The following is a 21,240-nucleotide window of genomic DNA, read 5'->3' on the forward strand; positions in this document are numbered from 1 at the left end:
ATTTAATTCCTATATACTGTTTCTGCAACAATCCATCCACCCTTTTTATATCTAAAAATCAAAGTTACTGCTAACACTGTTGCTTCTTCTTGCTCAGAAGTAATGTTTTTGTATTAATAAAAAGTCTCTCTCTCATGACTGCAGAAGAAATTATTTTTGTTTGGTACGGTTGTGAGTTCACACAAAAAGGCTAAGAACGCTTCTCATGGAATGTGCCTAGAAATGGAGGAAGAAAGGGATGCTTTAGGAGTGTTTTTTGCTCATATGTCTTGGGAGAAGAGGAGAAGAATGTTTTGAAGCCAGATACAAGTAGAATTGACATTTCAGTGGTGTCTTGCTGGACTTTGGGCAATGAAAGACTTTGGTACGGTATGTATACTAGCTGGGTGTTCAGAGGCACAACAAATCAACATAAGGCAAAACAGATTACATGCTATACGAATATATGAGAGTTGAATCCTTGCTTGTTCAACAAACCATAGTTAAAAGAAGTATACAGTGCCTACTGGCCCATCCCTATATATGCATATGTGCCTTGACAATAAAAATGTCAACCAATCAGGACCTGCCTTTATAGATGTCATGTTGCTTGCTTATTCTTCTATAATTTTAACTTTAATAATACCTTCTACCAATTGAGACATAAACTAGGAGGAAAGCCCTGTGATTTTTTGGCTCCCCCTCCCTCATATTATTATTATTATTATTTTATTTTAATGATGTTACATTGCCTACCTTCTAATCTTCCAAGAAAGATGACAATTTTAATGGCAGCAAACATTATTAAACGCAGCAAATTCACATCTGAGTCAAAAACATTTAGGTAACTGACTAGTACCCTGTTTCTCATATTTTAAGACATACCCATAAAATAAGACATAGCAGGATTTTTAACCATTCAAGGAATATAAGCCATACCCCGAAAATAAGACATAATGATAGGCGCAGCAGCAATGCTGGCCGCAGCAGGAGGAGGAGGAAAAAAAATAAGACATCCCTTGAAAATAAGCCATAGTGTGTGTTTTTGAGGAAAAAATAAATATAAGACATGTCTTATAATATGAGAAACACGGTATTAGTTAATTCTAGGATGTTACACTCCCATATCTATTTGACTTGACTCTGCAGATACATCAAAAAGTGGTTCAGAATGCAAACAATTTATGCAGCTTATCTGTGATTTCTTCATCAGTATTTCTCCCATAGCAATGTTATCTTGCTGAGGCTAATGCTGTCAGTATCTGCCAGTATCTGAATATACATTTACCAGACAGTAGCTATGTTTTGACGCAATGTTGACCATGAACCACAATCAGTCAAATTAGGTGATGCATGCAGCTCAACACTTCCTACTTCACTCCTTCCTCTCTTGAGTAGTGAAACATACCATGGGAGTGGTGTGGTTGGCCTGGCACTATATTGATACCAGCATTTGCAGTTTATTTAGCAACAAACTAACTATGATCCTGAGGGCACAAGGAGAAGGGGACGACAGAGGATGAGATGGTTGGGCAGTGTTCTTGAAGCTACGAACATGAATCTGATGCTGTTTAGGCCTTTAGGACAGGGTTGGCTGATCTGTTTTCTGCCTTACTTCTAGATAAAATGTGGCACTTCACCTAAGAACAGAATTTGGAGTATGAAACAAAGTAGCAGCATTTGCTTGGTTATTTTCGTGCTCAATACCGCAGTGATTCTAGCAATATCTGTTGTTGTTTTTATTGTCAATGGAAAAAGTAAATCCATACATACAAATGAGTACTGTACTTGCTTCACTTCCTTTATTACAATAAATAAATTGCAGCTATGGAACTCCCATGACTAAACTGACTTAGCTGTGATTCCTGCATTGCAGGGGGTTGGACTATATGACCCAGGGGGTGCCTTCCAACCCTACAATTGTTATGAAATACTTTTCAGCTCCTGCCAGCTTTCCTCCACAAATGCTATGTGGTAGTGCTTAAAATAAAAAAGTGTCAATCAGGTTCTACTAGTATCAAATTGGGACCATCTCTTCTGTACAGATGAAGTTTATACCAAATCATGACTGAATGTCTAAAGTATATCTAAACCTTTCATCCAACACCCACCTCTCATTCATGCACTGATTCTCTACAGTTCTGCCTGGGTAGCTGGCCCTGCACATAAACAAACAGCACAACTGAAAGTACTATCTTGGGAGGTCCTAAACTGCCAACATCTCACCTACTAATATAATTTTGTTTTTCCAAGACTTCATCAGCAGTTCCAGGTGGCTATATTGTTATGTGTACCATAGCCACTATCAGTCTGCTGAGGCAGCATGTGATGCCAACCTTCACACTTGGTCAGCCAAGGGAACAAATGTTCAAGCAGCACAGACAAACCCACAACTGCTACTCAAATTACATGTACCAATAGGGCACACACTCAAGCAGACTTCCTCTATGGGTCTAAGCTCTAACTTTGTCTCCTCAACCAACGACAAAATAGATTATTTCTGACCATCAGATCTGGATTCCAAGACACCAGTTACTGACATTATCATTGTCAATAACATCAACAATGCTAATCAGACAATGCTATACAGTACTGTACTGGTTTATTGAAAAAAACACAACACACACAAACAAACATACAAAGTCCATATTAGAGGAGGAGGAGGATTTCCTAAAGCATGTGTCTAAGGTATGAATCTCTCTGCAGCAGCAGCCTTGTGTGGGTGTTGGCAGCACGATTCTGCCACCCGTGTAAGACCAGCAACATGAGTCATGTCCTATGGTCAGGGATGATGCAAGTTGTACAACATCTGGAGGGTCACATGTTTCTCACCCCTGGCTTTAGAATTATCTTCTATTAGTAGGGTAGGAAAGCTGAAAATAATGCCAATATATTTCACATTGGGCAACCAATGCACTCCTTTGGTTTCAGATAGTACATGGGTAGGTGAGTCTAAAAAGCCCAGGACATGAATTTTCATGGCTAGTGTTCAAAATTAGCCAGGTGCCAGGCACATTTTGCAACTGGTGCGGGTCCAATTGCGACCATGCGGAGATCTCTGGATGCGACTGAGGAAAGGAAAACATGACTTAGAGAAGGATTTGAAATATTTTCCTTGAAACTTGAATTAAGTTTTATTCTGGATTGTTTTAGTTGATGTTTTAATGTGTTGTAAAATGCTTCTAGATTTGTTCTTTAAAATATAAAGCAGTATAGAAATGGAATGAAAAATAAAAATCCCATGGAGGGATATGCCTAGACATTCCTTTGTTGCAGCCACAGCCTAGGTTTAAGGTGCCATTTGAAGACTGCATTATATATCTGAGTTTCTAACACTGTTCACAGCCCTCTAGCGGCTATGGTGGCTCATTTACCAGAAGTAATGTATTTAGCATTAACTCTGGAAGTATGTACTAGATTCTGGCCAAATGAAGTCGCCTAGAGCAAAATATAAATCAGGAAGCTTAGTTTGGTCAGAATTGATTATACACTTCCAGAGTTAATGCTAAATACATTACTTCCGGTAAATGAGCCATCCTAGCTGCTAGAGGGCCATGAAAATTTGTGTCCGAGGCTTTTTAGACTCCTCTACCCATGTACTATCTGAAGCCAAAGGGGCACACTGGTGACCAGATATGAAATTGTTACTAGATCTCCCACCCCATGATATTTTTATTCACATTTTGGAACTTATTTGAGTCTTCTAGGTCCCATAAGAAAGATGATATCAGAAACTACCAGAGCATTTTTCTGTTTGGTTTTTCTTTTTCGGGTGGTGGGGTGGGGAGAACTAGCTCTCCTAGCTCTCGTTGTAACAGCCCTACCATGCCTGTACCAAAATAGCACTACTCCTGCCCAGTCCGCCAAATTGTGTTACCTTGGTAACACTTGAATTACTGTGTAAAGATTGCAGGACTTCTTTTACAGTGCAGTAAAAGATAGATTATTTGTGGTCTGTTCATAAATATATGATTTCGTGGTGGCAGTCTTGGCTTCTGGAAAGTAGTATATCTAACAATAGGCAGAGCAGTGCCCTCCTAGCATTGTAGTTTCAAGTACTTCTTAAACACGTGGTTGTCTCAAGTTCTCTTGATAAAAACAAAACAAAACATGTTATTCATTGAGCCAACCATCAGGTTCAATTAATTCCCCTGTGGTCTTCTCTTTCTTACACTTTTGAACCCTAAAAAAGATATTTAAAAATCACGTAAATTCATCTACCGAGATTCTGTACTTCACACTTTATTGTTTTCTATAAGAAAGAGGTTGGTTCTGTGGCCTTTCGATGCTTGTCCCTGCTCTATGTAATTTAGTTTAAGAGTTTCATTACAAGAAAATTGCTATGAATTACACTTCAATTAAAAGGGAAAGAGGAAAAATGAAATATTGCACATATGTTACACTATAGGTCAAATGGCTCCAACATATTTTCAAGCTACTAGCCCCCCCCAAATAAAATGATGTAAAAATAAACAGACACAATAACTGGGAAAGGGCTCCTTAGTAGAACATGATTTGCATACAAACGGTCACAAGTTCAATTTCTTGTGCCTCTAGGTAAAGCTGGTTCTATGCTATTGGTTTTTTATAATAGTTTGCTGAGCCCCATTTTGGGTTGAAGTTTAGGAAAGAAATATTTCCAAAAATGGCATTAGGAATCACTGTAGGCTCCAAATTCCATCTTCATATGGCTGTAAGCCTATGCTACAAACAGTTCTTAATAAAGAACATATTAAAAAAAACCAATTCTCACCCATTTTTAAAGATATGACTTAATTGAAGCTTTAAGCCCAATTGCATATATTTAATATGCTCTTAGAAGTGCAGAACAATTAGATGAAAATCAGTCTTTTGAAAAAAAAAAAAGGACATCACACAGCACAGGATTTTCGTCCACAGGTTTCTGTAGATCATGCATCTGTGTTCACAGGAAAGTTCAGCAAGTGTGAGCTTGTGCAGCACATTTAACAGAGAAACACTACAAGGCACACATACCAATGGGTGGGACTTATATGTGTGAGAACTGCACATTTCTTAGCTGAGTCAGGACAACTTCCTGCCAGGATTCCTTGAGGGTCACATATGACTAATTGAAGTATACCTTTCAAGAACAATTGAATCCCAACATATAAGACTGCATAGATGGAAGATTCCCATCTACAGTAGGAGCGCCTAGTCCCTGTCCCAGATCATATGATAATTATTTGGATTAAGCTTCTCAGCTTGTTCCCCCACCTCACCCCCTGAATCCAATCCATCACATATTGACTGAATAAGCACACTAAGACTTCAGGGCCTAGGTCTGGTGGGTAAATGCAGGTGTCTCCAAATGCCAAATGATCCTACACAAGGGCCAAATCCTACAGTGCAGGGGAAAGACATCTAACAGTGTAGGCTGTCCAAGAAGTATATAATAGAAGAAGAGGAGGAGGAGGAGGAGTTTGGATTTGATATCCTGCTTTATCACTACCGGAAGGAGTCTCAAAGCCGCTAACATTCTCCTTGCCCTTCCTCCCCCACAACAAACATTTCATAAGGTGAGTGGGGCTGAGAGACTTCAGAGAAGTGTGACTAGCCCAAGGGCACCCAGCAGCTGCATGTGGAGGAGCGGAGACACGAACCCGGTTCCCTAGATTACGAGTCTACCGCTCTTAACCACTACACCACACTGGCTCTCAGTTGGAAGGGACCCTGAGGATCATCTAGCCCAACCTGAATATGCAGCTGTCCCATACGGGGATTGAACCTGTAACCTTAGCATTATCAGCACCATGCTCTAATCCAGTGTTTCCCAACCAGTGTGCCTCCAGATGTTTTGGGACTACAACTCCCATCATTCCTGACCACTGGTCTTGCTAGCTAGGGATGATGGGAGTTGTAGTCCCAAAACATCTGGAGGCACACTGGTTGGGAAACACTGCTCTAATCAACTGAGCTATCCAAGTGTGTCACTGCAATCCCATGATCAGCTAACCAAAATGTAGATACAGTGGTACCTCAGGTGAAGTTCTTAATTGGTTCCGGTAGTCCGTACTTAACCTGAAGCTAACTTTCCCATTGAAAGTAAAGTGGATTAATCCGTTCCAGACAGGTCCGCGGAGTACTTAACTTGAAAGTACTCAACCTGAAGCGTACTTAACCCAAGGTATGACTGTACAAGGTAGAGGAGTTAGTTGCATACAACTACCCCTCTTCAGAAGTACCCCTGGAAAGAAGCTGTATTGGCGACCCTCCCCCCTCAAATATTTATGTGACCCAAGTACACAAGCTTCCAGAATGGAGCGAGGGCGAGGCAAGGCCAGGAGTTGCACCCCAAAACTTCTGGAAGGCACCAGGTTGGCAAAGGCTGGCTTAAGGTGTGTGTGCAGGAGCCACGGGCACAGAAAAGCACAGGTGCTTTTCAATCTAATCTAATTTTCAAAGAACATCAGGTGTTTAGGATGGTGGTTTTAGGAAAGACCAGCTGTCCTTGAGGCTTGCAAAACAGAATTATGTAGCCATCTGTTTCTGCCCTATTTCTTCCATCATTGATATAAAGCCCTCATCATTTTGAGCATGTCTGCAAAAAAGGTTGGACACCAGTGCTCTCCAGACTATTTCAACTTTAGAGTAAACTAGCATAGATTGTTAAAATTATCGTATTTTTCCGCTCCATAGGACGCACCTAGTTTTTTACAGGAGGAAAACAAGGGAAAAAAATATTTTGCTTTCTTTAATTGTCCTAGGCATAGCAGCCAACTAGGAGGCCTAGGTGCCTTTGAGGAAGCTTCTTTTGCAAAGGGGGAAAGCTCCATTTTTTTAGTATCAGCTCAAAGTTGCTGAGTTTCCTTGCAAAGGGGAAAAATCCTGTTTTTATGGGGTTCAACTCACAGTTCTGCAAAATCCTTCCAGTAGCACCTTAGAGAGCAACTAAGTCTGTTATTGGTATGAGCTTTCGTGTGCATGCACACTTCTTCAGATACACTGAAACAGAAGTCACCAGACCCTTATATATACCGGTAGTGAGAGGGTGAAGAAGTGTGCATGCACACGAAGGCCCACACCAATAACAAATTTAGTTGGTCTCTAAGGTGCTACTGGAAGGAATTTTTTTTATTTTGTTTCAACAGAAACCAGTGTTGGACTAGGACCTGGTACACCAGAGTAGAAATCCCCACTTGGCCATGAAGCTCACTGGGTAACCTGGGGACAGTCACAGTCTCTCAGCCTGGTCTTCCTCACATGGTTTCTCTGAGCATAAAATGGGGTGGGGGTGGGGAGAGAACCATGTACACCTTCTTGGAGGAAAGGAGATGATATAAATTTAATAAATATATATGCTAATTAAACATGCATATTAGGTATACTCCAGTTAAGATATGTGGATGCAAGAACACAAGGCCAAGAAAAATTACCTTGAAAATGGGAGCGAGAACTACAAAATGGGATGGTAGAATCAAAGTGACTTATCAAAGGGGCGTAACTTGTTACAGAATTAAAGTCTAAGTTTCCAGTCTTGTCAAATGGTTCAGTGTATTTCAGAACTATAACACACTCCATTGTGAGTTTTCTATTGAAAACAATGAGTTAAAAATTCTGAGTTCCTGCTATCAAAACTAAAACGATCAAGACTAACACAAATATGTTGTTGCATCTGTATGTTAAGCTTGACTAGGTCCATGTTGTTTCCACAGACATTCCAGAGATGTCTTATACTGTATAATGAGTTGTAAACTAGCACCCACTTTCTAAACAGTTTTTCTCCCATTCTTTTCTATTTATAAATATAATACATTAGCATATGAAGGGTCAAACAAGGCTTAAGCAACCATTCGTTTCATAACTGTGACTTGGCATGTTCATTATATTCTCCTGTCACCAGACAGTGGAGTGATCTTTTGGTAAACACTACATCTTCTTTCAGTAAACACTTCATCATCAATGTGAACCAAAGGAAAATTGAATTCATAGAACTGTAAAGTTGGAAGGGACTATTAGTACAACCTCCTGCAATGCAGGAATATGCAGCTGTCCCATATGTGGATCAAACCTGCAACCTTGGCATTCTCAACACCACACTCAGTCTAACCAACTGAGCTATCTAGGATGACTTATGAACTAGCATTATTTAAACATGGCTTAATAGGTTTTGCTTGGTTTTTTAACAGCAAGTGTTCACAAGAAAACCCTCTTAAGAGCTAGCAACTAACTATATGTTAATCACTTGTGAAAAACTAAAGTATCTTTAGAGATCTATCTCTAGAGCAGAGTGGTCCAACACACTGCTCCCTTCTCAAAGGTGGGTAAATGAAGTGCTGGGCTTCGGGAAGGAGGTGTAGGCTCTGACAGGGTCCTCCCTCCTTCTTCCCAAAGCCTATTTGCATTTTCTCAGCTTTGGGAAGATGTTGGGAGGGCTCTAGGACCCTGCCAGAGCCTCGTGCCTCCTTCCCAAAGTCCAGCACCTTGCTGTGGGAAGGCAGCATGAGGGCTGGGGGTGGTCAATTTTTTGTCCTTGCTGCCCCCCCCATATGACTAGGCAGTGTGTGGCTCGCAGATTCCATGTCAAAGTATTATTGCAGCCCACTTGATATAAAAAGTGGAACCACCCTGATCTAGAGAACTGCTAGTTTTTATATTTTCAAAAACTGGAAATCATTGTGTGTTTCTCCATTCTGGTATCCTTATGTGTAACCAGAAACATGCATAGCATCTGGGGGAGCCCAGTCTATAAATCTGCTACCCCTTCCTACACTCTAAGCCTAAAACCAATGCAGACTTTAACAACCCAGCAACCCCATTTCTTGATAATTTGTTAACATTCAACCTGATGAAGAATTATGGTGAACTCAGAATCAGAGACTGTAAATATTACTTTTTAAAACACTAATGTTTGTTATGTTCTTTGCTGCCAATAGGTGGTTTGCTGAAAAAGTTACGGTACTAATGTCAAGCTGGATTTCGAAAGGGCAGAGGAACCAGAGACCAAATAGCAAACATGCGCTGGATTATGGAGAAAGCTAGAGAGTTCCAGAAAAACGTCTACTTCTGCTTCATTGACTATGCAAAAGCCTTTGACTGTGTCGACCACAGCAAACTATGGCAAGTTCTTAAAGAAATGGGAGTGCCTGATCACCTCATCTGTCTCCTGAGAAATCTCTATGTGGGACAAGAAGCTACAGTTAGAACTGGATATGGAACAACTGATTGGTTCAAAATTGGGAAAGGAGTACGACAAGGTTGTATATTGTCTCCCTGCTTATTTAACTTATATGCAGAATTCATCATGCGAAAGGCTGGACTAGATGAATCCCAAGCCGGAATTAAGATTGCTGGAAGAAATATCAACAACCTCAGATATGCAGATGACACAACCTTGATGGCAGAAAGCGAGGAGGAATTAAAGAACCTTTTAATGAGGGTGAAAGAGGAGAGCACAAAATATGGTCTGAAGCTCAACATCAAAAAAACCAAGATCATGGCCACCGGTCCCATCACCTCCTGGCAAATAGAAGGGGAAGAAATGGAGGCAGTGAGAGATTTTACTTTCTTGGGCTCCTTGATCACTGCAGATGGTGACAGCAGTCACGAAATTAAAAGACGCCTGCTTCTTGGGAGAAAAGCAATGACAAACCTAGACAGCATCTTAAAAAGCAGAGACATCACCTTGCCGACAAAGGTCCGTATAGTTAAAGCTATGGTTTTCCCAGTAGTGATGTATGGAAGTGAGAGCTGGACCATAAAGAAGGCTGATCGCCGAAGAATTGATGCTTTTGAATTATGGTGCTGGAGGAGACTCTTGAGAGTCCCATGGACTGCAAGAAGATCAAACCTATCCATTCTTAAGGAAATCAGCCCTGAGTGCTCCCTGGAAGGACAGATCGTGAAGCTGAGGCTCCAATACTTTGGCCACCTCATGAGAAGAGAAGAATCCTTGGAAAAGACCCTGATGTTGGGAAAGATTGAGGGCACTAGGAGAAGGGGACGACAGAGGACAAGATGGTTGGACAGTGTTCTCGAAGCTACGAACATGAGTTTGACCAAACTGCGGGAGGCAGTGGAAGACAGGGGTGCCTGGCGTGCTCTGGTCCATGGGGTCACGAAGAGTCGGACACGACTAAACGACTAAACAACAACAACAACTAATGTCAGTCTTGAAGATTTACAGTGGTACCTCAGTTTATGAACACAATTGGTTCCAGAAGTCTGTTCATAAACTGAAGCGTTCATAAACTGAAGCAAACTTTCCCATTGAAAGTAATGGAAAGTGGATTAATCTGTTCCAGACGGTCCACGGAGTACTTAAACTGAAGCGTTCATAAACTGAAGCGTTCATAAACTGAAGCGAACTTTCCCATTGAAAGTAATGGAAAGTGGTTTAATCCGTTCCAGATGGGTCCGCGGCGTTCGTAAACCAAAAATTCGTAAACCGAGGTTCCACTGTACAAGTCTACTTACACAAGCTTCACAGGATCTCAAACACATCTATCCCTCAGGCTCCAAATGAGAGAAATGCTGCTTTCTTTTGTAGAAAGTGGTTATGCTATGTACTAATGTTCTAACATTGCTGCTGACAGCAGAACACTGATGCAGGGACATCTCCCTGAAAGCTTGTTTGCGGGCTTAGCCATTGGCTTCATACCATGAGAAATATAAAGCAGAGTACCTAGAGAATACAAATGCATATTTCCCCCCAATTTCACTAAAGTAACTTTTATGGTGCAGGAGCATCTTCCAGGGAAGGGTAAGTCTATATTACCCTTCTCCAGATGTTATTGGATTCAAAATCCCATCTTCCCTGACCACTGTCCATGCTGGCAAGGAGGAGCTGAGGGAAGCCAAAGTCCAAGAAAATCTAGAGGGCACCACTTTGGCTACCACTGTTCCAGGGTGTATTACACCAAACATAGAAGTTCGCCCTTTGAAATCCAATACTGGATTTTGTGAAGATAATCACTTACAAATAAGGTACAGTGAGAATAAACTGCAACAGATGTGCTAGCAGCAGTGCAGTGGTGCAAATATGAACTGTAAGAAGTTACTCGCCACCCCTCATTTCAATCAGATGCCTGACTCCTTTCTTCTCTCATATTGCATGTGCAGAAATGCAACAAGTTACTGTGCTATATATCCCTGGCCTTTCCAGTTTAACCTTTACTAGAAGTGCTACTTGTTCTTCCTCTCCCAGCTGCTAAATGCATCAGATTATTTTCTCACTCACACATTCTAGAAAAAGAGAAGAGAAAGTGCAGCCAGAGTACTCTGTCGCAATTCTTCGGCGTGGAAGGGGAAAACCAAGCAATGCTACAATACCTACAAAGAGTGCCATGAGGCAGCAGAAAGAGGGTTAAAAGGGCTTCTGTCCTTGCCACTTGCCTGGTTGCCTGAGGACAAATGCTATTCTATGCAGACAACCAGTCAAGTGGCAAGCTACCTGTCTGGAACACGAATAGGTATTTACCTGCACACCCAACAAAAATGGTTAGTTGACAAGACACCACAGCCAGAATAGTGAGAACCTGCCTGTCAAAACCACAGCTACTGCTTTCATAAAGTCTGCAAAAGTGAAAACTTTTTTTTAAAAGACCATTAAGAAAGTGATGTGATTTAAAGTAATGCATGTTTTAAATGTTTCAAAATATCCAGCATTTGAAAAAGACATAGCTTTTGGGGACCATGACCACAATTTAATACATGAAAGATACTGGCATAGCAGTAAATTTGTGTAGCTTTTCACAGCAGTTGTTAAGATATAAGGTGAGAAGTATAAGTTCAAGTAAAAGCAGTGAGAAGAATATTTTTCTGCAAAGTCCAGTTAACAGAAACTGCTAAGCAGTTAAACCTTTTATTAATGTGAAACCTTCCTCTTGTGCTTATGAATGCAGCAGCAACATAATGATGTTCACTCTTAAAATACTTTAAGACTGGAATAACTTTACAGTACTGTACTTATTTAGGCTGCCTATAAGAAAAGAAATCCAGGTTTGCGGCATTGCCTCTAAATAGGAAACTTTGAAACCAGAATCTTACTAATTTCTTAAAAGTTCACACTTGCAAACATTTAAAAACCAAAGTCCTACTGTAGGTAACTCCTATGTAGTTACCAACAGTAGCAGTCTGGAAGGGATAAATCACTCAGCTATACGAATAGAGGTATCTTGAGTAAAACAGACTACTAGTAAGAAGTTAAGCTCTACACACAGAGATCGGTTAAGGAAGTTAATTGACACCATACAGTCAGCAAACTCCCCCTGAGTTCATTTGAACATGATGGGGAAAAACTAGTCACACAGGTACAAGCTAGAAAACTCAACATCCCTGATGAAGAATAGAGCTCTGTGGCACAATGGATCAGAACCAGAGGCGAATCAAAGTACGTGTATGTACACAGGCAGAAATTGCAAGATTCTTGTCAGTTTGCCTAAGCGAAATAGTCCCTGGGGAGGCAGCACACAGATACTCAAATGTAGATAGAAATATTAGCTCTCATTGTCAGTCATGATAAACTGACAATACTATACTGTTTGCCTTCTTTGAATATAGCAACGTACCAAACAATCAAGCAGCAGGCCTGAGAACTACCACAGAATCAGAGCAATCTTCATGAATCATTAAAAAAAAACTATGAATGACATTGCAAGGCTAACTGCTGACACTGTCAGTCCAAGCTACAAATGAAGGCACATTTTTAAATAGAGTGAAGCAGCAAAATCTCAACACACACAGTATGTATATACACAAACCACTGAAAAGATAATGGACATTTTCTTTGGGCTCCATATGATAAACTACCAGATAAAAAGTTATGTAATTATGACATTTTAATGTTTAAGGTCACTGGTTAATAGAATTTCAACTCAGCTTCATAAAATTTGCATCAAACCAAAGTTAAGGATATGGATTTTCATAAAATCCACTTGGTTTCCAGTTTAAAGGTTCTAGTAACTTCACAAAGTTACTAAGCATTGCTATACTTCTAAGGAAGATGACTCACATCTGTTTTGCAGATTTATTTGATGTGTTTCTTCTTCAAGAATGTCTGTTATCTTTTCCTCCAGTGGCTACACCACCTGACTTAAAATCATTTGCTGCCCTTCACAGTGCTTCAAAGACCACTACCAGACATTTTATTAAGCCCTGAAGATGCTTCAGAATGGCAGGTGAAACTTCAAACTGGTACTGTATATATAAAATGAAATGCTTGACTTTTTTGATAAGTGCTCTTCAGGGACTCTGTAAACGGACACCTATAAAACTACTGTATATTTTTTACTGCTTGACAACATGGGTAACCAACATGGTGCCCTTCATGCACTCTTGGGTTTCATCTCCCACCATCCCTGTCTACTAGCCACGTTGACTGAGGCTGCTGGGAATTGGAGTCCAACAACCTTTGCTGGGCACTAGTTGTCTATCCATGATTTACTTTACAGTGTCCCTGAAAACTATTTATCAAAACATGCTGGGCAATTTGCATGTTATCAATGCATCTTTATTTCAAAGTACAGTACCTAAATGAGGCTGGGGGTGGTGGCAGCAGCAGCATGTGCTACTCTTTGATGCTGCCCTCCTTTCATTTTTGCTGCATCAGTAACCAAATCCAAAACCACTTCATGTATTTTCTCAGTATGCAGGATTTTCGGGAATTTTGTTTTTTAAAATGCCACACAGTTCAACCCTGCTGACGTTACACTACCTCCACAGAACAAGCTTTAAAAGGAATCCTGAATTAATATTTTGGATTTTTCAAAAAATAAAATAAAAATGCAGTGATGTCCAGAAATCTCAAGAGACTTTTTTTTGTTCCTTTGCTTGTTTTTGAAAGAAAGCACTTCTCCAGCGGGTGCAAGGTGCAATCCGACAGCAGCTCAGGGTAGCCAAGGTAAATATTTAAGAGATGAGCTTCTTAAAAGAAGCCAGGTCCAACTTCAGGCTGCAGATGGTGGTGCCTGCAGCCAGCCAGCCAGCCAGCCTTGCCTTGTGCTGGCGGGATTCTCCAGCTCAGCAGGGGCAGGACTAGCGCTCGGTCCCCATCTCCCAACAGAAAAAACACAAAAGCGGGATTTAAAAAACCCCCAGCAACTTTACCTCACTGACAAATGCATGCGCCGAGCTTCGGCATTTTACTACGGCCCGGGTCACAAAGCGAGCAGAGAGGGAGAGAGAGATGGATGGAGAGAGAGAGCCAGGCCCAGAGGCGGCAGGTCTCCACAGCCGGGTGGAGCAGCCAACAGGGCCGGCCAGTGAGTTGGCAGCCCGGCTGGGAGGGGACGAGCCAGAGCACCGGGAGAGGAAAAGGGGGAAGGAGGAGAAATACGCACCCGACGGGACCCCAAAAAGAAAGAGGGAACAAAGTAGGGTGGGCAGGGGAACTGGGGAAGAGACACAGAAAGCCAAGTAACTCAGGGGATGCCAATAACCAGAAACTTCAGCACTGATTTCCCACTGAGGCGCTTTGTGGGGCAGGAGGGGAAATCGCCGACAACTTCGGGAAACACCCGGCGAAGGGTTAAGGGGTCGTCGTCCCCTCACCAAACAAACACACACACAGAGGGGGGGGAAGACCCCTTATCCCTCGCCCCAGGGGGAGCACGGAGGAGGAGGAGGGCGGCCCCGAACCAGAGGTGTGGGCACGTGAGAACCAAGCGAGCGGAGGGACATTTAATGTGGGGAAGAGGTGGACAGAGGCGGCCGGGTCGCGGCCCCACGAGGGTCGTGGTGGGGAAGGCGCCGCGATCTCTCGGGGTGAAACGCGGCGCCCGCCGGCGCCGTGAGGGAGGAGGCAGCGTTTCTCCTTCTCCTCTCTCGCCGCGGCCGCCGCCTCCCCGCCCGCCAGCCCTTTCCTTCCCTTCCTTCCCCTCACCTTCTTTCTCGGCCCGGGCTGCGTTCAGGAGCAGCGCCACCAGCAGCCGCAGCGTGACTCCGAGCCAGGGGGCCGCCGCTACCGACGGGCTTTCGGCCGCAGGGACGGAGGGGGACCCGGAGGAGGAGCAGCGAGTACGGGGAGCCGCTTCCCGCTTCAACGCTGCCGCCATCGCCGTCGTGTTGCCGCCGCCGCCGTTGTTATTGTTTGTTTGTTGTTGTCGCCTTAGCTCGCCGGGGATTCCGTCGCCGTCTGAGGGGGCCCTGTTTGGCCCGCGAGGCAGTTCTCGCCGCGACTGTGTGTGTGTGTGCCTTTCTTTCTCCCCTCCCTCTCTCGTTAGGGCGCGTGCGGGAGCCAGCCGCGGCACTAGGCGGGTGCGAGCGCTCGGCGCGCGCACATCGCACGCGCTTCCTTCTTTCTCCTCTCTCTCTCCCGTCTCTTTTCGCTCCTCCCCCGCCCCCCGCCTCGCGCGCGAAGGGGCGTCGCTCCGCGACGCTCACACACCTCCTATAGGCAACCAATAATAATACTAATAAAAAAGATACTGAGATTCGGCCATCTTTAATAAGGGCACGGTCCCTCCTGCTGTGTGGTTGTTTTTTTACAAGCTAGGTTAGGAGCCGCCATTTTTTATCAGGGCACGGAGTTCTGTTCTGTCGCTGTCACAGTACGGTGAGCGACAGGGAGAGCGTGAGCGGCGTGGCCGAAGGCTCCGCTTTACGCCTCTCCGAGCTAGGCTGACAGAGCTGAAACCTCCCCCGCCATCTTTGGTAAGGGCACAGGCAGTTCCATTTTAATACGGGGAGCCCCTCTGAGATTGGCTGAAGCAGTGCTCGGTGGAAATCTCACCATTTCCAGAGTCTGAATTTTACGAGTCTGAATCACGGCTAGTTTAGAGGAGCGCTGTTGACACAGGTTGCTCTCTCTCTCTCTCTCTCTCTCTCTCTCTCACACACACACACACACACAGGCGGTGGCGATCTAGGTCGTGTGTAATTTTACGGACTCCCTCGAAAGGTGGCAGATTCTACTTCCTCGGAGGTTTTTAAGCAGAGCTGGGGTGGCCATCTGTCATGGATGCTTCAATTGAGATTCCTGCATTGCAGGGGGTTGGACTAGATGGTCCTTGGGGTCCCCCCAACTCTAGGATCCTATGATTCTCAATGGTGCTTGGAGGTCTCTGGACGCGCAACATCTCCTACTGCCCTTCTCCAGCATTGCGCAAACAGGCTATCTCCTTAAATGAGATAAGAGACTAATTGCCTGTAAAATTCCATAAAATATGTGCAAGGGTAGCCTTGTACCTATGTGCACACTTAATTCCCATTTGTAGAATCAGTCTGCTATTGCCAGCACAAAGAATTCCGGCATATTAAACACCAATAGTGCAACCCTATTCATGTTTTTTTAAAAGAAGTAAATCCTATTGAATTGTTGCGCTCCCATCAGTAACCAAAATAAATCAAATCATTCATTCATATTGAATTGTTGCAGTGAGCCTATCGTATTTCACCATGGGGTACAAATGGAGACATTATGACCCTATTGGGTATACAGTACATGTTTTAGTTTTCAATTGTTTAGCATTAATTTGAATGCACACTCCTCCTTTTTAAGCTTCCTCTCATCTTTCATTTTCCTTCTTGCTCTTTCTGTTGCTTGGAATTTGTTATTAAGAGCATTGACATAAGTCTCTTAGGTTCTCATTTGAACTCCAAACTACTCCATATTGGATTGCATAATTAGCTGGCTCCCACAAGTTGATGCTGTACTCATCATCCTCAGTTGGCCTTATTGCTCATACACATTCTTTGCCCTGAGCATGTCCTGTCTGAAGGAAACCATCAAAGCTTTCCCAAGTACGCCTAGTAAGCATCTTTCTAAGGCCACCTACTCCTTTGAGATTCAAAACTTTCTCACATTTCTCTACAGCAGCTAACTCAATCAGCACAGGCTGACCTAAAAAAACAGATGTGCAGAAGGTAGACTGCTATATTTTGATAGATCTCTGGGTGACTGTCAATAGATCACAAAATATATCCATCTCCTGATTGTTTAACAGCCTCACCAACATGACTTTTCTCACTTAAACATGCTGCTCAAATGGAAAAAGCTAATCAGGATTAGATTTTGGGGGCAAAGCTCAGTTCTGGTCACTGTACTGGGTGCTGTTCTGGGTACTGAAAATGATTTCCTAGGCTCCAGATGTGTGGAGAGTCCTGTTCTTTAATTCTCAACTGTATCATTTGAGTCTGGTTGGTAGGAGGGCTGTAGCTCAGTAGTAGAGCATCTGCTTTGCATGCAGACAACCCAGGTTCTGTTCTGGGCAACTCTAAGTAGCACTGGGAATGTCCCCAATTTATAACCACAGGGAGCTATGTGGACAATACTGAGCTAGCTCAGCCAATGGGTTGACTTAGTGTAAAGCAGTTTCCTATATTCCTATGCTCTTAGATCTTGAAATTCTACTATAAAACAAGCCTGATCAACCTAACATAAAGGATGTAACTTTTAACAAGACGAAGCACGCAGTTGAATAGTCTCCTAGGCGGTTTCAAATAAAGGCAGAGGACCCTATGGATTCTATACAATTAGTGCTCAGAATCTGTTGCCTTCAGTAGCTCTGGACTCCTTCGACCTTTCAGTCGCTCTATTAGTCACACAGCACTCCCTGTCTTTAGGACATTTACATATAAGCCAACCTGATATTTTATTTATTTCCAAGAAAACTGATGTGAACATTCTCTTGACAATGCCTTCCCTCCTTGATCAGTTAGAACATTAATGGGTATTCTATGATACCACATCACCACAAAACAACTGCTGTCACCTGAGGCTTCATCACACTAATATCTTTGTTTACAAAGAACAAAGGTAGCTATGTTGGCTCATGAGTAAGAAACAAATCTGTAGTATAGGAATACCTTTATTAGAATTAGTGTTACCAAGCCGGATGTCACCAAACAGTGAACAAGTTTTTGAGTTCCGGTTTGTAACGATGCTAAGCAATTTTTGCATGTACGGCAGTGTGTGTGTGTGTCTGTGTGAGACCCGGATTGTTATTAAAGCCATAAAGTTTGCATTGGTCTCGATCTTACAATGGAATGTGTAAAGACATAGCAGGTTGAATACATTGGGCTCTCGTAGGCACTATACTGGTTTCCTGTACATTGTGATATAGGGATGAAGAAACATAATGGCTGATTCCCCATTTTTCAAAGCATAAAATCTAGAACCGTCTCCCACCTGAAGCAAAATACAGATCCCATTTGGCAAAGAGCAGCAATAAATGTAGAAATTGCATTTTTTTTTAAATATTGGCAAATCCCAATATTATTTTTTAATGGACAGTCTCTTGTCACTTTCAGAACGAAATTAAAAGACGCCTGCTTCTTGGGAGAAAAGCAATGACAAACCTAGACAGCATCTTAAAAAGCAGAGACATCACCTTGCCGACAAAGGTCCATATAGTTAAAGCTATGGTTTTCCCAGTAGTGATGTATGGAAGTGAGAGCTGGACCATAAAGAAGGCTGATCGCCGAAGAATTGATGCTTTTGAATTATGGTGCTGGAGGAGACTCTTGAGAGTCTCATGGACTGCAAGAAGATGAAACCTATCCATTCTTAAGGAAATCAGCCCTGAGTGCTCACTGGAAGGACAGATCGTGAAGCTGAGGCTCCAATACTTTGGCCACCTCATGAGAAGAGAAGAATCCTTGGAAAAGACCTTGATGTTGGGAAAGATGGAGGGCACTAGGAGAAGGGGACGACAGAGGACGAGATGGTTGGACAGTGTTCTCGAAGCTACGAACATGAGTTTGACCAAACTGCGGGAGGCAGTGGAAGACAGGAATGCCTGGCGTGCTATGGTCCATGGGGTCACGAAGAGTCGGACACGACTAAACGACTAAACAACAACCTGCCTTCATGGTGGTTTCATGGGGAGGTTGTTTTTTTTTAAGGTCACTTAAACATGAAAAAAGTGATAGCGATGGAGGATCCTTATGTCACCCCTGAGTGAACTTGAGAAATCCCCACCTGTTAGCCACTCACTCACTCCCTGCAAAATTGACAGGGTGCTTAAAGTGGATTAGGGGTAATTTATAGTGAAGTGGTGTTGAACAAAAAAACAATCAACCATGCAATGCTGTACATATCTACTCAGAAGCAACTCCAGTGAAATTCAGCAGACCTCCCCCCTCCCAGTAAAATGTGCATAGGTTTGTTAACCCTTATTCCTTCCTTATCATGCTCACAGTTCCAATTGTAGATCACTTAAAGCATTTTAAGGTAATCCTGGTTTTGAAAAATTCATCCTGAACTAGGGTTGCTCTTTTTTTGGGTAGAGCTGGGTGGGTCAGGTAGATGGGAGTTTGGAGTACTGACACCTTTGGGGGTGATCAGCCTCCAACAACTTCAAAACCAAACAAACCAGAATTGTCCCTATTCTAAAAATAAGCCTGTCTTCACATGCAGGGGAAGTCACTGCCTCTGTGCAAATTATCATTGCAGCTGCCAACAGCTCTGCTGTATAAAGTATGTGAAAAGTGGGCCTCTAAACCAGATGTAACTCTCTTAGTAGGAACAAGTCCTACGAAGGGCTGAGCCCATGTAGCTGTGGGCAAAAAAGATTTAATGGAAGAAGAATGCAGGGCGGGTGCAATCTCTTGTTCAGAATGCTGATGTGGCACCAGTCAATTCATTCATTTGTTATGCTCATGCTTGTGTAGGAGATGTGATTCACTGCAAACAAACCTTTATGCCTCAGACAGCACAATATTTATTTATTTTTTTAAAAAAAGACCACCACCTGTCTGTCATGCCTACATTTTCCTACTTCTCCTGTTGTTTTCTCTACCATCTTTTTAGTCATTGGTCCTTGGAATAGCAATATAATGGCCACACACACACAGCCCCATCATAGAGACTCCACTCCATTCGGTTTTTTCTTACCTCCAAGGTGACTTTGTTTTTGCACCATAAAGATTCCATTTCTAAACTTGGGAGGACTGTCTTTTTTGACTGCAGATTTGAAACATTAACCAGAGTACTGAATGGCTTTGGGAAATGCATGTAAGTGGAGCACGGCAATTTTTCCCCCCTCCCAGTTATAGACACTGACTGAAACGAGAAGCCATGCATGCATTATCCAACAAACGCTAAGCACCACCAGTGGTGCAGCAGAGCAAAAATGTGGGGGAGTGAAGCTACAGAACTCCCCCCCCTGCAGTATTGGTGATGACATCATCTGGCAGAGCAGTATTTGCAAGTATTTTAAGTTTGGGGAGTTGTAAAGCAGGTCTGGCCTGACACATTGTTCTTTAAGTAGGCTGGGCTTAGTCAGTCTCAAGGGCATACAGTGAACCTGATGGTTGAGCAGGGATGTGAACCCAGGTCTTCCTAGCCAAAGTTCAAGCATTGACCGCTCTTTGCCAGCTTCCTAGGAACTCAGCTACATTAGTAAAGAATAAGTGTTTTATATGCGTTATAACACTGTGACATCAGATGGCGCTGTGGAGTTCTGTCTCGCCAACATGATTTCCCACTTTGAGGTTTACAACGTGTTTTCCTGAAACACTTTTTTTATGTGTCTAGATCCAGCCCTGGTCTATGACTGTCAGATGAGCCGAATAACTTGGGTGCTCCTTGGGGTGGATCAACAGAACTGGCAGGGATGTGAGTTTCCCTCGGGGACTATGGCTGTGAGGGCTGGCAGTTGAGCTCCTGATATAATTCATCTCAGTCTTTGGGGCAGTCTAATCTAAGAAGCCAGGACTTCATCTTCCTATAACGCTTCTTGTACTCTTTCGGTTTCTAACCCTTCCCATTAGTTCCACCATTTTGTTGCCTTCATAATGCTGACCAAGAGTATTCAGCCAACTAAGACTTGTTCATAATGAAACAGGACTCACACAGATAATGCCGAGTAATCCAAGACACACCCTCTGCTTGGGAGAGGAGCAATTCAATAATGCTGCCAATCGTACCGTGGACCAGGAAGTTACAGACCAGAGGCCTGATTCTAAGACTGGAGAAACCACATCTAAATCATTATGTATTCAATGGCCAATAAAAGAAGTGCAAGAGCTTGATCTTTTCCAGGATCCCTTAGGCTGTAAGTGGAGCACGGCAATTTTTCCCCCCTCCCAGTTATAGACACTGACTGAAACGAGAAGCCATTGCCTGATATGCATGTGCTGTAGGTGGTAGCCATAGCACTGAAGTTGCTGTGGTAACAAAAATGCTGTGGAGGCTTGCTAGGCATTGCCTTTACCCAGGACAGCATCTAACTTACCTTTCCATGTAGAACTATGCTATTTTAAAATATGAGCCCATTGAAAGCTGCTGCCACACACTATGGTGTCCTTCCTCCTCTGTTAGTCCATCTGCCTGCCTTTCTTCCTCCCTCCATTTGCTTTCCC

The 21,240-nt window shown here is 43.0% G+C and overlaps 1 protein-coding gene across 1 annotated transcript in view; it reads right to left on the minus strand.

Annotated features, from left to right (window-relative positions):
• The window catches only part of TMEM131 (transmembrane protein 131), a 72,938-nt gene extending 57,671 nt beyond the window's left edge, over nt 1-15,267 (minus strand). Inside the window, exon 1 of the mRNA XM_035114636.3 lies at nt 14,819-15,267. Within this exon, the coding sequence (XP_034970527.3) occupies nt 14,819-14,990 (172 nt within the window). The 5' untranslated portion in view covers nt 14,991-15,267. The remainder of the gene's footprint in view (nt 1-14,818) is intronic.
• Between the last annotated feature and the right edge of the window lie 5,973 nt (nt 15,268-21,240).

This window comes from Zootoca vivipara, chromosome 4 (genome assembly GCF_965207765.1).
Source record: "Zootoca vivipara chromosome 4, rZooViv2.hap1.1, whole genome shotgun sequence".
Taxonomy (NCBI): domain Eukaryota; kingdom Metazoa; phylum Chordata; class Lepidosauria; order Squamata; family Lacertidae; genus Zootoca; species Zootoca vivipara.